Here is a 15,007-nt window from a genome sequence, read left to right on the forward strand (position 1 = left end):
TCGAACCCAGGACCTCTTGATTCATGGGTTGATGCTCAACCACTGAGCCGGTTGAGACTATTTTATGTATATTGCATGATAAGGTAAATAAATAATTATGGTAATGTTATTAGAAAGCAAATTTTCACTGAAAGAAAAAAAGATATAGAATACAAAGTAATAAGGTAAAATCCTAAATGTTAGATTTGAATTAGAATTATCAATATGAAGCCTTGATTTTTTTTTAATGTTTTTTTCGAAGTCTGAACACTAAAGGTTCTAGGACCTTGTAGTAGTGGCAATGAGCACATCTAACACTGAGATCTTGGTTTCAAATACCATTCTTCCACTTAAAGGGCCCAGGATTCTGAAGAAACAGCTGATTTGTGCAAGATGGGCCTGAAACACCTTCTTCTGCCAGAAAATAAGGAAGTGCTCAAAGACTAATAGGATTATAACAAAAGGACTTGAGAGCCAGTTTGATGGGATTTCACCAGCTAAATCTAGAAAACATCTTAAATAATAAAAGGGTAATATGTAAATTGACCCTAAAGGCGGCACAACCCGGAATGACCGGTCACTAAGATGCACACTGACCACCAGGGGGCAGACCCTCAATGCAGGAGCTGCCTGCTGGTGGTCAGTGCGCTCCACACGGGGAGCTCTGCTCAGACACAAGCAGGGCTGACGGTTACAAGTGCAGTGGCGGTGGCGGGAGCCTCTCCCACCTCTTCAGCAGCGCTAAGAATGTCAACTCCCGGCTTAGGCCCACTCCCCGCAGACAGCGGGTCTAAGCTGTCATTTGGACATCTCCTGAAAGCTCCCGGGCTGCCAGGCCTAAGCTGGCAGGTGAACATCCCCCGAGGGGTCAGGCCGGGCTGAGAGAACCCCCTCCCCGAGTGCATGAATTTTTGCCCATCAGGCCTCTAGTTTATCATAAAAACTAATAAGTTTAGATAGTCCTGGCCAGTGTGGTTGGGTAGTTAGAGCATCATCCTGTGCACCAAAAGGGTGCTGGTTCAATTTCTGGTCAGAGCACATACCTAGGTTGTGAGTTGAATCTCTGTTGGTGGCATGTATGGAAGACAATGTTCCTCTCATACAGCATTCTCTTCTCTCTCTCTCTCTTCCCCACCTCCCCCCCTCCCCCCCCTCCCCCAGAAATCAGTAAAACATATCCTTGGGTGAGGATTTACAAAAAAGAATGGGTATAAGTGAATAAAACAATCTCTAAGTCCATAGTGATATTCAAAAAAAGGAGGGAAAGGGGAGGAGGTCTTCTTTTCAGGAGACTGCCACCGAGTAAATGTGGAAGGACTGATAGAGTTTGAATCCCCTCAAGCACGCGTCATCAATGAAGGTAGGACACTGATGAAGATGTGTCAGCAACAAGGTAAACAACGGTACCAAAGCAGCATCCTGCCAATTAGTGACTAAATGCAAGAGGAGAAATGTGCCTTTGCCATGGGAGAGATCCTGGCTGTCACTACCTACGCTGTGTTAACCTAAAAATAGAAAGGCCTTTCAAAGTGAGATCCAAAGGATATCTATTCCTGTCACACTGATCCGGGCAGAAGCCTGAATAATGTTCTAATGAGGAGACAAAGGCTATGGGTACTTGTGAGGAAGAGCAGGGGAGCAATTACATCAACAGGGAAGAAAAGCTATAAAAACGGGGGAAGGGCAGGAAGAACAATGGGGGAAGTATACGATGAAACATTAGTTGAGATGATGGAATCTGTTGATTTTATTTAGTTGGAATAATGGCAGTATAGTTATATGGAATAATGTTCTTAAAATTCATACATGAGGAATAGTTAGTGGCAAAGTCTCATAATGTCTGCGAATTATTTTTAAATATTTCAGAAAGAGAGAGAGCAAATGTGGCAAAATGTGAATGCATTTTGAATCTAGATAGCGGATCTAGGAGTGTTTATTATTATTTTAACTTTTCTATATGTTTGACTATTTCAAAATAAAATATTGGAAAAATAGATGTGTATCAATTTATATATATATTATAGGTTATATTAAAAATTAAAATTTATCATTAAAATTATAACATATAGCAATTAAATTTTGTATTTAATTGAGAATAGAAAGAATTTTTATAAGGGCAAAGGCCACAGCTTGAAGTAAGGCAAGATAACAATTTATTCAAACACTTCTAAGCACAATTCTATACCAAGGAACCTAACCAGACTTGTTAATACTTATGCATGTGCACACACACATACACACATGTGCAGACACATACACAATCCCTTTTAAAAGCACTTTTTAATGTGCTTAAGGACCCCCAGTGTGTTGTCAGTTGGGAGAACATATTTTGTTTGCCAAAACTTTGAAGGACAAAGATTTACTAACACCAGCCTTTTTTGGGCAAGAGTTCAACCCTCTATTAGAAACACAGGTAAACATGGCCAGAAGTTGGTTTTGTTTTGTTTTTTCTTTTAAGTATTTGAATTCTTCAAAATATGGTCGTTTGCAGAGGGGAGGAGCCAATGCCCTTGTCCTCACTTTTTTAAGAGAGAAATATTTACTTCCTGTCTTGGAAAGTGTTGTTGTCCCTGTCCACTCACTTGGGCCGCTACAGACCTAAGTCCAGAGGAAGCAGCAGGCATCTCGGACCTGCCGGTGAATTCCTCCCTGAGGCCTGGGTGCCCGGCCTCAGCGGCACATGAGAATCACCCATTTAGCACCAGAACCGGTTCCTAGGCAACACCACAGACCCGCTGACTCAGAATCGGTGACACCATTTCTTCAGTGTTTATTAGGTGCCCACCGTATGCAAAGGCTTTTGTGCACCCCAGTACTAGGCCAGGGACAGGGTGGTGGCATTCAGAGAGAACTACGATTTGGTCATTGTTCTCAAGTAGCTTAGTTCAGGAGGGGAGATAAGAAAGACATACAATTTGTCTAATTCAAGCCACGCAATTAGCATGCGTCTGGTTCCTGGTGAAAATCAGACAGATGCTTGAGATAAGCTGAATCTAATTCAGGTATCATTTTAATACAGGTATCAGATCCTGCAAATCCAGCCTCCCTCTCCTCTGCACCCCACTGCGTCCTCTCTCTACCTGGGCAGAGTTCCTGCAGTGGCTCCTGCCTGGTCCCCCGCCTCTGCTTCCAGTCTAGCCCCATCCCTGCCTCCCTCTCTGACCTGACAGGGCAATCCTGAAGCCTGCTCCCTGATGTCCCTCCCCTTTTCAACGGCCAAATCCTAACTCACTGCGTTGGCATCTCTAGGGACCTCCACCTTGTCCCTGTGCTGCCTGAGACTCTAAGCTCCTGGAAGGCGGTATCTGTCTTACTCGCCGTTTAGCCCAGTGGCTAGTGCCCAGGAGGCACGTCACGTCTGACTGTCTGAAAGAAGCCTAGATGTGGTCCCAGACCTCTGATTCCCAAGCACCTTTCCCTCTGGCCATGCTGCCTTTTGCTCTTCACTTTGAAGGAAGGTGGGTGGGATGTGCACAAACAGGAGGTGTTTGGGGAGAAGAGCCGTGCCTGGGGGGCTGCAGACTAGAGTCCTGGAAAGAAGATGTGTGGGTGGAAGTCTGAGGCATGGATTGGCTGTGCGCCCAATGAACATTTGCTGAGCAGCGATGGTGATTCACTGCCCAGTCATGGTGGTGGGCCCTGGCGACAGAGGGGTCACTCCTACCCAGGTGTGCTGACTAGGGCTCGGGTCCTTTCTGGAGAACCGTATGTCTACTAACAATTGTGTGTCTATTTACATCCTCACAGCGCTCACGTGCAATAGATCCTCCCCCCGGGAGTGGATGGGAAGCAGGGTCACAGACTGGTGAAGGGTCTTGGTATGAAGAGCTAGGAATCAGAGTCTGGACAGGAAACAGGGCTGTCTGGCCCTTGACCCTCAGCTCGGAATCCGGGGCTCACTGTGTCCCCTCAGGCCCATGCCCCGCCTGCTACCACTGAGTCCACTTTCTAAGGAGAAGCCTCCATAACAGAGAGGCAAACGCGGGAGCAGGTCAGAGCGTGATGGGGAGCGGTGGCCACTCTTGCTGGGGTGGCCACAGAAGACTTCGCTTTGAAGGAGACATTGACCTGAAACCTGGATGATAAGAAGGAGAAGCCGCCCGGCTGGCGTGGCTCAGTGGTTGAGCATCGACTCATGAACCAGGAGGTCACGGTTCCATTCCCAGTCCGGGCATGTGCCTGGGTGGCAGGCTCGATCCCCAGCGTGGGGCGTGCAGGAGGCAGCCGATCAGTGATTCTCTGTCATCGTTGACGTTTCTATCTCTCTCTCCCTCTCCCTTCCTCTCTGAAATCAATAAAAACATACTTTAAAAAGAAGAAGAGGCCACAAAAGAGCTGAGGAGAGGTGTTCCAGGGAGAGGGAGCAGCAGCAAAAGTGAGTCCGGAGCAGACAAGCTTAGGGAAGGCCCTCTGTGTGGCCCCTAAAGCCAAGGGGCCATGGAGGGCCCTGGGGCAGGGCAGGGTGGTTGGGCCCCAGGCGTGTGTCTCGCTGGGCCAAGGCGACTCACGTTTTTTTGGATGCTGTGGTTCTCAGAGCATTCGGAGTCATCCTGCCAAACTGTGCGGTTCGCCAGCGTCTGCCAAGTGCCTCGAGCCAGGCAGCGTCTGTAGGCCCTTCCCGGGCTCTCTGAAAGTAAACACAGCTCTGGGAGAAAGGTCGGCTCCCTGAGCACGTGGGGAGGCCCGCTCCTCCGCAAAGCCGTGGAAAATCCCAGGGAAATGGGACTTTTACTTCCCCTTGGGGGGCTCATTAGCATCCCTACTGTTTATTTGGGATGGAAAGAAAAACAGGAAGTCTCTACATTTCCTCAGAAGTCCTAACCCAAACTCTGCATCTTCTCCTCAAACCTGCTCCACCCACAGGTCTTCCTGCCTCCGTTGATGGGAAGCCCATCATCTCAGTAGGCTGGCCCCAGCCTGTTTGCTGTCTGTCATACCTTCATCTGGTCCATGATGTCTCTCCCTCCAAACACATCCAGAATCCGACCACTGTTTTTCACCTCCTGCTACCACCCTCACTGGAACCACCCTCGTCTCTCACTGGATTATTGTGACCCCTTCCAATACTTGTCAGCGCCTCCGCTATCATGGGCCACTGTTAAGCAGCAGTCAGAATGAGCTTAAACATATGTCAGTCACATCATGGGACGCCTCACTCAAAGTCATCCCAGGGCGCTCAGAAAACAGGTCAGAGTGCCAGGGTCTCCCACAGAGTCCTGCAGGGCCGGGCCCCAATGCTCCCTGGCCTAACCTCCTATTGCTTCTCTTCCCCCTTCCCTCCAGCCACAGAAGCCTCCTTGCTCATCAGACATGCTGCCCAAATAGTGTGCAACTTACACTCATCGACTCCTTCCCTGCTGAACACTCTTCCTCTATTGGCTAAACCCCGCACCTCCTTTAAGTTTTCGCTAAAACATCACCTTGTCATAAAAGCCCATTCCAACCTTCCCATCTCTTTCCCTCCCGTCTTAGTTAAAACACATCACATTCAAATACTCTCTATACTTTACTTGCTTGTGATGTTTCTTGATTATTGCTTGTTGCTGGAATATGAGCCCCACAAGGAGAGGGACTGTATTCTGGTTTTGGTCACTAATATGTCCGAAGCACTGAAAACAATGGCTAGCACACAGTAGGTCTTCAATAACTATTTGTTGAATGAGTGAATGACAATAATGTCACCCGACATGGTGTTCTCCACATCAGCCATAATTGCTCTGTGCTGGGGATGCACGGACCAATGAGACACAGCTCTAAGTCAAGCAGGTGGAGGAGATGTGCACATACAAGTGTCACCAAGCGCTGTAAAAGCTAAGGAACCTAAGAGGCCTCAGAAAGGCTGGAAAATTTGGAAAAATTTTCTAGAAGGATGAAAGTTTCAGGCTGAGGATTAAAGTTGGGTTTATAGACAGAAGAGTGTGGGCAAAGGCACTGGGTGGGACTGGCTGTGCAGGTGTAGGGGGGTGGGAATTGTTTATTTGGCTGGAGTGGAGACGGGAGAAAATGCTAGAGAGGTCAGCAGGGCCATGCTGCGGAAGGTCTTGAGCACCATTTAGTGGTGTTGGTGATGAGCCAGCATAATCCAATATGCATTTTTAGAAAACTCTATGAAGGTGGTTGGAAGGGGGCCGGACCTGAGGCTGGGACCAGTGAGGATGGGGGAGCAATAGCGGAGAGCAAAGATGAGCAGTGGAGGGTGGAGGGGGAGAGGGGCCAGGGGACTTGGCTACTAGCCAGATGAGGGATGTTAGAGGGGCCAGGTGGAATGGGGAATGTTTTTCTCTCCTCTATTTCCCACTCCTCTCTGTCCCTCCATACTCACTTCCCCTGATGACAAGTCTTGACTGTTCTACCACCGATATTTTTAAAACTCTTTCCTATTCTCTCCAATCTCCTGCCTTTGCCTGAATCTCTACCCTCACCGTCTCTTTTTCTGAGCCACTGAAGTAGCTTTGCCTCCCTGACCCCCTCCATGCCTCAGTCCAACAGCCACAGGCTACCAACATCATCTCCCCACACCACACATCTCATGTCCTTCTCATGCCTTCACACCTTCGGCAGCTCCACATAATCTTCTCTACAGAGGAAAGTTTAAAACCTTAGCATAACATACAGGTTCCTGTTTCATCCTCAGTCTTATATGCCCTTACAGCCTGTGCCCACTGTTACAGCCTGCATCCACCACCACTCGGGCCCCCTTCTCATAGTACAAGGCTCCCCTTCTGATCTTACCTCACAGGAATGCTTGTCCATCCTACTTCTCTAAACCCCTCCGCTGGCTCCACAGTTTCCTTTTACTACAAGAACCCGTTTGGATTCTTAAGATTTAATGCACAAAAGGTTGAGTGGAAAAGCAACTTCTCACCTTCTGCGAGTCACATTCCCCTTAGCATATTCTAGAAGCCCACAACTCATTTTTTTAAGCCTTAACTCCATTTCTTTGTAAGTTTGAGTTTGTGATCATTTTTTTTCTCTTCAAATGAATGGACCTCTGTTTTTAGCTTTCAGGAAGGAACAGGCAGATGGTGGAGCTGGTGGTGGTGGTCTGTTCCACGTGCCCTGGAGGAGACCACCCACAATTGGGGCCTTAAAGACCTGGAGGGGTCCAAGGAGCTGGACTCAGTCTCAGCCTCAGCTCCCATTGACGAAGCACCTACTGTGTGACTGACTCGGTGCGTGCCTTCTCACTTATTCCTCAGGATGAACTTAGGAGTTGGCTATTACAGACAAAACCACAGTCCGAGGGCTCTGGCAATTTGTCAAAAGTCTGAGTGTAGAATAGAGGGAGGGGGTCTAAGCTTAGAGCTCCTGATTTCCTGTGCTCTTCGCTCATCCCTGAGCTGAACCCTCGGGTCCAGCAAGCTCTCCAGCGTCTTTCCTTTCACTTCCCTGGAGCCTCACATCCTCATGTCTCCTGGGCTGAATCCAGAGGACAGTTTCATGAGCACTCCCACCCAGAAATGCGTCTTCCTTGAAAACTCTCTCTTGCCCTAACCAGTTTGGCTCAGGGGATAGAGCATCGGCCTGCGGACTGAAGGGTCCCAGGTTCGATTCCGGTCAAGGGCATGTACCTTGGTTGTGGGCACATCCCCAGTAGGAGGTGTGCAGGAGGCAGCTGATCGATGTTTCTCTCTCATCGCTGTTTCTAACTCTCTATCCTTCTTCCTTCCTCTCTGTAAAAAATCAATAAAATATATTTTAAAAAACAAACAAACAACAACAACAAAAAAAACCCTCTCTCTTTTCACCAGAAGCCTCAAAAAGTTGAAACCAAATTTTAACTGATGCAACCATTTCCTGGGCTGACATTCAATACAAAATATCACCATCTCGCCTTCTCAGAAACCCATTCTCACTTTGTGTTCCCTGGAATTTTGTAACTGCTTATGTTTCTTGAGAACAGTCCTCAAGATTTCACCTGTTCTTAGATTTGTCCATGGTCTTTGGTCAAAGGCTATAGAATTCTAACCAGTCATTGTTCCTCCCTCCTTCTGGTGAAACAGCCAAGGAGCTGCTTGGTGGGGCAGGTGGGGCGGGATAGCATCCTGAAGTCCTAAATGATAGTCACTTCCTTGAAGCAGGACCAGGGCAAGCTGAGGGTTAAACTCTCCATCCAAGTCCCATGAGGCTTAAAAACACCAGTTTCATAGCACTTCCTCCCCATGCTATTGCCAGGGTGGTTTTGATGTTTGACAAGCCGAGGTTGCATGGCTGTGAGCATCCCATCTTTCTCCCCCACCTCTTTCTCCTCTGCAGGGTAGTGATAATTCTGACCCTCACTGCAGCACATTCTGTGGAAGCCGGGCCTGGACCCTATGATTTCAAAGAAAAGAGGACTAGTATATTAACAGAACATCCAGCACAGAACTGCAGGAAGATAGGAGAAGCAGAGAGAAGAAAGAACCTGTATCACTGACAGGAAACCTTTTGTGGGAGAAGAAGACTTGAGGAAAGCAGTTGGTTGCAGCCCTTTCTCTCTCTGCTCCCTGACTGGTCTGCCAGGAAGGACCAGCCTTTAAGGAAATGGTCAGGAATTGGTGAAACATTGGTGAGACATTACCTTCACTCCACCCAGGTAAGTATGAAGGGCAGGGAACGGAGACGTTTCCCGGAGAAGAATGAGGCCAGCATACATACCGATCAAAGGTTCCGTTACAAAATACGCCTGCAGAGAGAAGAAGCGGGGAATGAACTGCGGTGCAGGAGCCTCAGGTCCACTGATGGAGAGAGAGGCACTGGGAGACGAGAGCCCGCCTTCCTGGCCTCAGAAGCTGTGGTCACCTGCACAGGGGCCAGCATGGGCATCCCCCTCTCCAGAAAGGTCAAGGATGAGGAACAATATGCAGGCAGGATGCTTCATGCAGCCAAGCACTGTGGCTTTGTCTAGCCAACCTGACCTCTGGCAGTGGTCTCATGGGTTACGTCAATGTGTACGTCACGCTGGCTTTGGTTTACTTTACATGAACTGACTCTCACAGACACTCCGGGTCAGGAGGCCACTGGGAGATCCTTATGTTCCATAACTTACTAAATACTTGTCAAGCCTTCACCAGTTAGGTCCTGGAACACCCTTGCTGTGACATGTGCCAAAGGACCAGTAGATGTAAGGGCATCTGCAGAACTGAAGGCTTTTGTCAGTCATACTTCTCCATTTGAATACTAATCTGTAGATTACTATGAAATATGTGGGCCATGTCAGGCTCAGGGGATGATGTACACCGCAGTGCTTGGTGATGAGAGGCTCAGACTCATCGGCCTCCCAGAATCAATTGAAGGGGTTTCAGGATGGATCCCAAATGTCTATTTTGCAGGCTCCTCGTTTCTGAGAACCAAGCACCATCCCCCACCATCTGCTCCTGACTAGGCTAGATCTCAGGGTGGACAGCCAGGGCTGCGGGATCCTGCGAGCACAGATCTGTCAGGTATGAGCTGGCGCAGGCACCTCGCAGACCCGGCTGCCAGGGTTCAGCACCCCATCTGTGTGAGGCGGTGCTGAGCTGCTAGGAGCGTGGCTCCAGTTGGAGAGCACCTGCTCCGCTTTGACCTCGGAAAACGGTGCTCCCCAAAGGGAGATGCTTCCTGTAACAGGTCAAGCCTCGCCTGCTGCCTGGCCTGACGGAATTGGTCCAGGGAGAAGCGGGTGGCTTGCAGGTCGGCATTGCCCTTGGGTCAGGAAAATGGACAGAGAGTTTCCAGTGTCTGTCAACCTCCAGGGCCTGAATGACATGATCTGCAGGAAGCCCAGAAAACAAGGCGCTTTCAGCCACACTCCCCGGTGCTCAGAGGCAGCAAGCCAAGGCTCCTTATTCTTTTTATTTTTCTTACAACAAAAATCTGGACACACCCAAAGAGTCAGTATGTGGGCAGGAGAGGCCGTGGACTGACCAAGCTACTAGCAAATTTGCCAGAGTGCACTGAACCTGGTGCAGACCTGGATAAAAGAAATGCTGTGACTCAGTTACCACCCGAGACTGAGGACCCCCAGCCCACCCAGCGCACACTCAGCAGAGTCCCTGGTTAATCTCTGACAGTTGCCCAAGTTTTGTGATTGGGTGGTGAGTGTGCTGTGCCAGATGGCTTTTATCAAAGATGCCACAAATGTATGTGTCCCATCTCACATGCTCTTTTACTGTGAGAGGTGGGGCGGGGGGTTCCCTCCCCTGGAACTGTATAAGCCTTTGTAACCATCTGAGCAACTGAGTGTGTTAGAAGGGACTTCTGAAGTTGGGTCATAAAATGAGACCTGACCTGTGGTCATGCGTGCCCTTGGGGCCCAGCCAATGTGCTGTGAGGAAGCCCAGGCCACGCGGAAAGGCCACGGGGAAGTTTTATGGCCCACATTCCCAGCTCAACTCTCAGCTGAGAGCCGGCGTCAACCCGCAGACATGGGTGTGAACGAGACTTGAGATGATTTCACCCCAGCCTCTGAGTCTTCCAACCATACTCCAGACGTTGTAGACCAGAACCAAGCCATCCCCAATATGCTCGGTCTGAGACATAGCAAATGATTATTCTTATTGTCTAAAGACACTAAGCTTTGGGGCCATTTGTTACACGGCCATAAATAACTAATACGTGTGCTTACCGGAAGGTTGTTTGAGTAAGTCTCTCAGGCACTTCTCTCTGTACTGAGCCCACTTTCGAGTTGTCTCCTCAAGGAGAGATCCTGTAACCTGAGCAGAAAACACTGTGTTGACCCCTATTTAGCTGCAAGCATAGAGGTGGCCTTGTCATCGTCTCATACCATGATTCTCAAACCTTCCTGCTGAAGTGCCCACCGTGGCCTGCACCAAGAAATAGAATTTGTTTGGCCTCTTATGTCCTATTTAAAAGATACATACGAATTTTACATTTACTCCATAATCTAATCATGGTGGTTTCAATACAACTATGAAAAGTTTTCTTTCAAAGTCTTTAAGAGAGGCTTACATTTCAAGAGGATGCAATGTGCTCATCCTGAATTTTCATACCCTACAGACGAATAGTTGCCTGCTTCGAAGACCATGCAGGTGTCAAAGAGAAGGGTGGCACACTAAGAGGGCTCAATCGTGTGTCAGAGAAGGGCCAGAGGACTTGCAGGGGTCTGCACCCCAGGCTCAGTGTCCACCTCACCCCACCCCAGCCCACCTCAGTGCGTGTGGGTCCAGAGTCAAAGACATTGAGCAGATAGAAGCTCTGTTACTGAAGGCTTTGGGATTTTTTTCTTTCTGGCATTAAACTATCTCATCCTATAGAACCTTAGTTATACAGAATATACTTTTTGGGCCTTCTTGGTGATTGGATTATCTAACAACTTCTAATTGTGTACCACTTCTTTTGGCTTTAAAGGGGGATTTTTCTTCTTCAATTTACTCATTTTTATTGAGTATTTGTTGTGTGCCAGGTTTTATATCAGGGAGGAATCGAAGGGGATACAAAATGAGTAAGACACTTTCTCTGCCATAAAGGACTAGAAGCTACTAAAGATAAGACAACCACAGTGGACCCTTGAACAACACTGGCTTAGGGTTCCGATACCACACCCCATGCAGTCAGAAATCCATGCATAACTTTTGATTTCCCCAAAACTTAGTTGTCCCCTGGTGTCTGCAGGGGACTGGTTCCAGGACGCCCTGCAGATGCCAAACTCTGAAGGTGTTCAAGTCCCCTAAATAAAATGGTGCGGATCAGTGCATATAGCCGGCCCTCCACATCCTCATCTCCAGACTGTGGATCAAAACAGTGCAAATATTTATTTTTTAAATCCACATATAAGTGGATCCATGCAGTTCAAACCCATAGTGTTCAAGGGTCGACTGTATATATTAGCCAGCATACAAAGTCAAGTGACATTCGTACCCTGTCATCCTCTGCTTCCCTAGTGGCTCAGTGCTGGCACCATTGTCGTCTCAGTCACAAACCAGAAACCCGGAACTGTCCTCTGCTCCTCTCTTCACCACCACGTTCTGTCCTACATTTCTGTCCAACCCTGCTTCCCATTTCCTCCACCTCTGGCCTGGTGCCACTGTCTCCCCTTCCCACTGAGCACAGGGCTCTCTTGCCTAAGTCTTACCCTCCTGGCCTTGTTGACTCAAGATTTCACCCAGCCACCCAGTCCCAAGGTTCTCAACCCCAGTCCTGCTCTTTCACGACTTCGCATCTTTGCACTTCCCACGGGCACTCCCTCCACCCTCGTCTTCACCTGGCTCGCTCTCTACTCATCTCTCAAGGCTCCACTCAAGCCTAGTGAGCCCTGGCCATACTTGACCACCTCTCTCACTGAAGTCTTGAGCTGGTAAGCCTTCTTTCCAGTGTTTTCTGACCCCACACATGACTGAGTCCTATGGCCCATCACATTGTACTGCCATCAGGAGGCACCTATCCATCGCTTTCACTACCCCATACATTCTGTGAGGGCTGAGATATGCCTTTCATCTCTGAGTACAAGGCCCTCGCACAGGGCTGGAGTTATTGTCCTCATTCTCCCACTAAAGAAAGAGAGGCACAGTTGTGGGGTGAGGCAGGGCAGGGGGACATGAACATGGAATCTGGGCTAAGATCAACCCATTAATCAGTTAGTTGTCTTTGAGGCTTTGTCTCCTCTCATGAGGATTACCAAACTCACATGCTCTCTTGGCTGGGTAGATAACCTGAAAGAATGAAATAGGCGGGTACAACAACAGGGAGTGAGGAGCCATTGTAAATTGGGCAGATACTCCACCTAAAGGTATTCAAACACACACACACACCCTAAACAAAGCAAAACCAACAAGCAAAAAAAAGCACCCATAAAACAAATGAAACAAACAAACAAAAACCACAACTCTTATGAGCTTAACCAGTAGCCAGTTTTCACCTCCTGAGTAATTAGTCCAATCTATACCCACCCTCTGCCCAGCTTGCCCCACCCCCAATCTTATAGCATTCATGATCACGTGTGTGAGTAGTTCTTTGCATTTCTTCTAAAGAATCACAGCCAACTTTTTGAAAAATAAATATGATCATTATTAGACTAGAGGGTCCCAAACTTTTTCAATTCCTGGTGCCTTTGGTGTCTCAATAATTATTCCATGGCACTCCTACGCTGAAAGAAATATCTAAAGCCCCTCTTATTAAGTAGGTAGGTCTAAACAACTTAGTAAATATTTACATCCTAATGACTTAGTACCCACTGGGGATCGCACTGCTTCCCAAACCTAAGACTCAGACCACCTTTGTTCCACACTGACTTCTGTGCAGTACTTGCTTTTTATCACAGCAACTTCAGAAAACCCAGCTTTGCACAAATACAACGTCATTGAAAGGAATGCAGCATGATGTAATGTTGAAACCATGGACTACCTCAAGCTAGTAATTCACACAGCGTCTGGCAGATGTCATGGATCACTGCTTCCCTCAAAAAATTAAAATATCTTACAGCACCTCTGTGAACTCACAGCAGTGCCCTGGGGCACCTTAGCACACCATTTGGGAACCCTGGGATTAGCCAAGAAATAATGATGATGGTGATATTGATGATGAAATAATTGGCATGTATCCCTTGGTTTCTGTTTTTAATGAATTTTGAATCTCCATTAGTAATATATCTCCCTGTGAATGGGCCAAGAGGCACGATGAAAGTTTATTAACACATTAGGATGTTTTGCATCCTAGTGGGGCCATAAGTAACTTTCTATTGCTTTTACAAGTTTAGCAGAGAAGTTGATAAATAAATTGTAAACTTCCAGAATCTTCCAAGTCACAAAAGTAAGACCTTTCTTGGTTAAAGGCCTGTGTGTGTTCTTGGGGACCTCACTGGGACCCGGCTGAGGAAGAGACAATAGAATCAGTCCTTTATGTGAGATGTCCCTGGATTAACACTCCCCCATCCCCTGCTCGTTGCTGTGACTAATGGCCGTGCTCAAAAACAGAAGGGGGAAAAAAAAAAAGACAAACCATAAGAAACACTAAAGCACTGAATTTGGCCAGTCTCGGAGAGCCAGACAAACTCAACTGTCTTCCCAGGTGCATGTCCTAAGGCACAAGAGGCAAATCCAAGTTCAATCACAGCCAGGTCCAAACAGTAACGAGGAAAGGAGGTACAGGAGTGATGTTTCCTCGGGAAAAGTCCTGCTCAAGTCTGTTTCCTCTTTTTCTTGCTTAGGTAACAGCATTAGTGACTAATTTGGCTGAGAAGGGATTCAGGGAAACGTAATATTCTTCTGTTGACTTGCTTTAAATACATCTTCTAATATTATTTGTTACAGAAGGAATATATGTCATTGTAAATAAAATTAAGTTACAGATAAGCAAAAAGGGAGAAGATAAAATCACAATGTTATTACTCAGCGGATATCATCTCTGCACACGGGCATCCTTGTTCTTTTTTTATTTTAACTAAAAAGGAAATTGTGTTGTTCTGTGGCCTCTTTTTCGCTAGAAGATATATTCTTCTAAAACGACCATTTTAACAGGTACGATCATTTTCTGGGGATGAATGTGGTGTAATTTATTTTTAAATTCTCTAGCTTTGGACATCTATGTTGCTTTAGCTGTTTGCTGATAGAAATGATTCTGTAATGCAAATACTCAGAGTTAAACACTTGAGCACATCTTTATTAGGAGAAATTCTTTGAGTTGGAATTTCTGGGTCATAAAGTACACACTTTTAGAGGGTTTGATAACGTACTGCCAAACTATCATCCTCGCCAAAAAAATTTTTGACCTAAAAATATGTACCTTTTTACAATCCCATCAGCCATGTGTGAAAGAGTCTTAAAGAGTTTGTGTTTTGATGCCCAAAGCAACTGCTAATTGGCTTAGATGAGTTGTAAGGAGGGGGAGGGGGTAGGAGGTGACAGAATTATTTCTCTACCTGAATTTAGAAACAAAACTATCCCTGAGAATTTCTCAGTAAGTGGATTTTTATGAAGACTTCCTGCCAGACAACACACCAGGGTCATTTATAATCCACGCAGGGAGAGCATCTCCAAGCAAAATTCAGCATGGAAGTCCGCACCAGGCCTTGTAATGTAAACATGTGGAGAAGAATATGGGCTTGGAGGCAGAA

At 47.2% G+C, this 15,007-nt stretch overlaps 1 protein-coding gene across 1 annotated transcript in view; it reads right to left on the bottom strand.

Annotated features, from left to right (window-relative positions):
- GLP2R (glucagon like peptide 2 receptor) overlaps positions 1-15,007 on the bottom strand; it is a 49,913-nt gene that overhangs the window by 32,591 nt on the left and 2,315 nt on the right. The window contains exons 2-4 of the mRNA XM_059668617.1: positions 10,565-10,652; positions 8,540-8,644; positions 4,488-4,606 (exon numbers count right to left, since the gene is read on the bottom strand). Of these exons, the coding sequence (XP_059524600.1) occupies positions 4,488-4,606; positions 8,540-8,644; positions 10,565-10,652 (312 nt within the window). The remainder of the gene's footprint in view (positions 1-4,487; positions 4,607-8,539; positions 8,645-10,564; positions 10,653-15,007) is intronic.

Source organism: Myotis daubentonii, chromosome 16 (genome assembly GCF_963259705.1).
Source record: "Myotis daubentonii chromosome 16, mMyoDau2.1, whole genome shotgun sequence".
NCBI classification, from domain to species: domain Eukaryota; kingdom Metazoa; phylum Chordata; class Mammalia; order Chiroptera; family Vespertilionidae; genus Myotis; species Myotis daubentonii.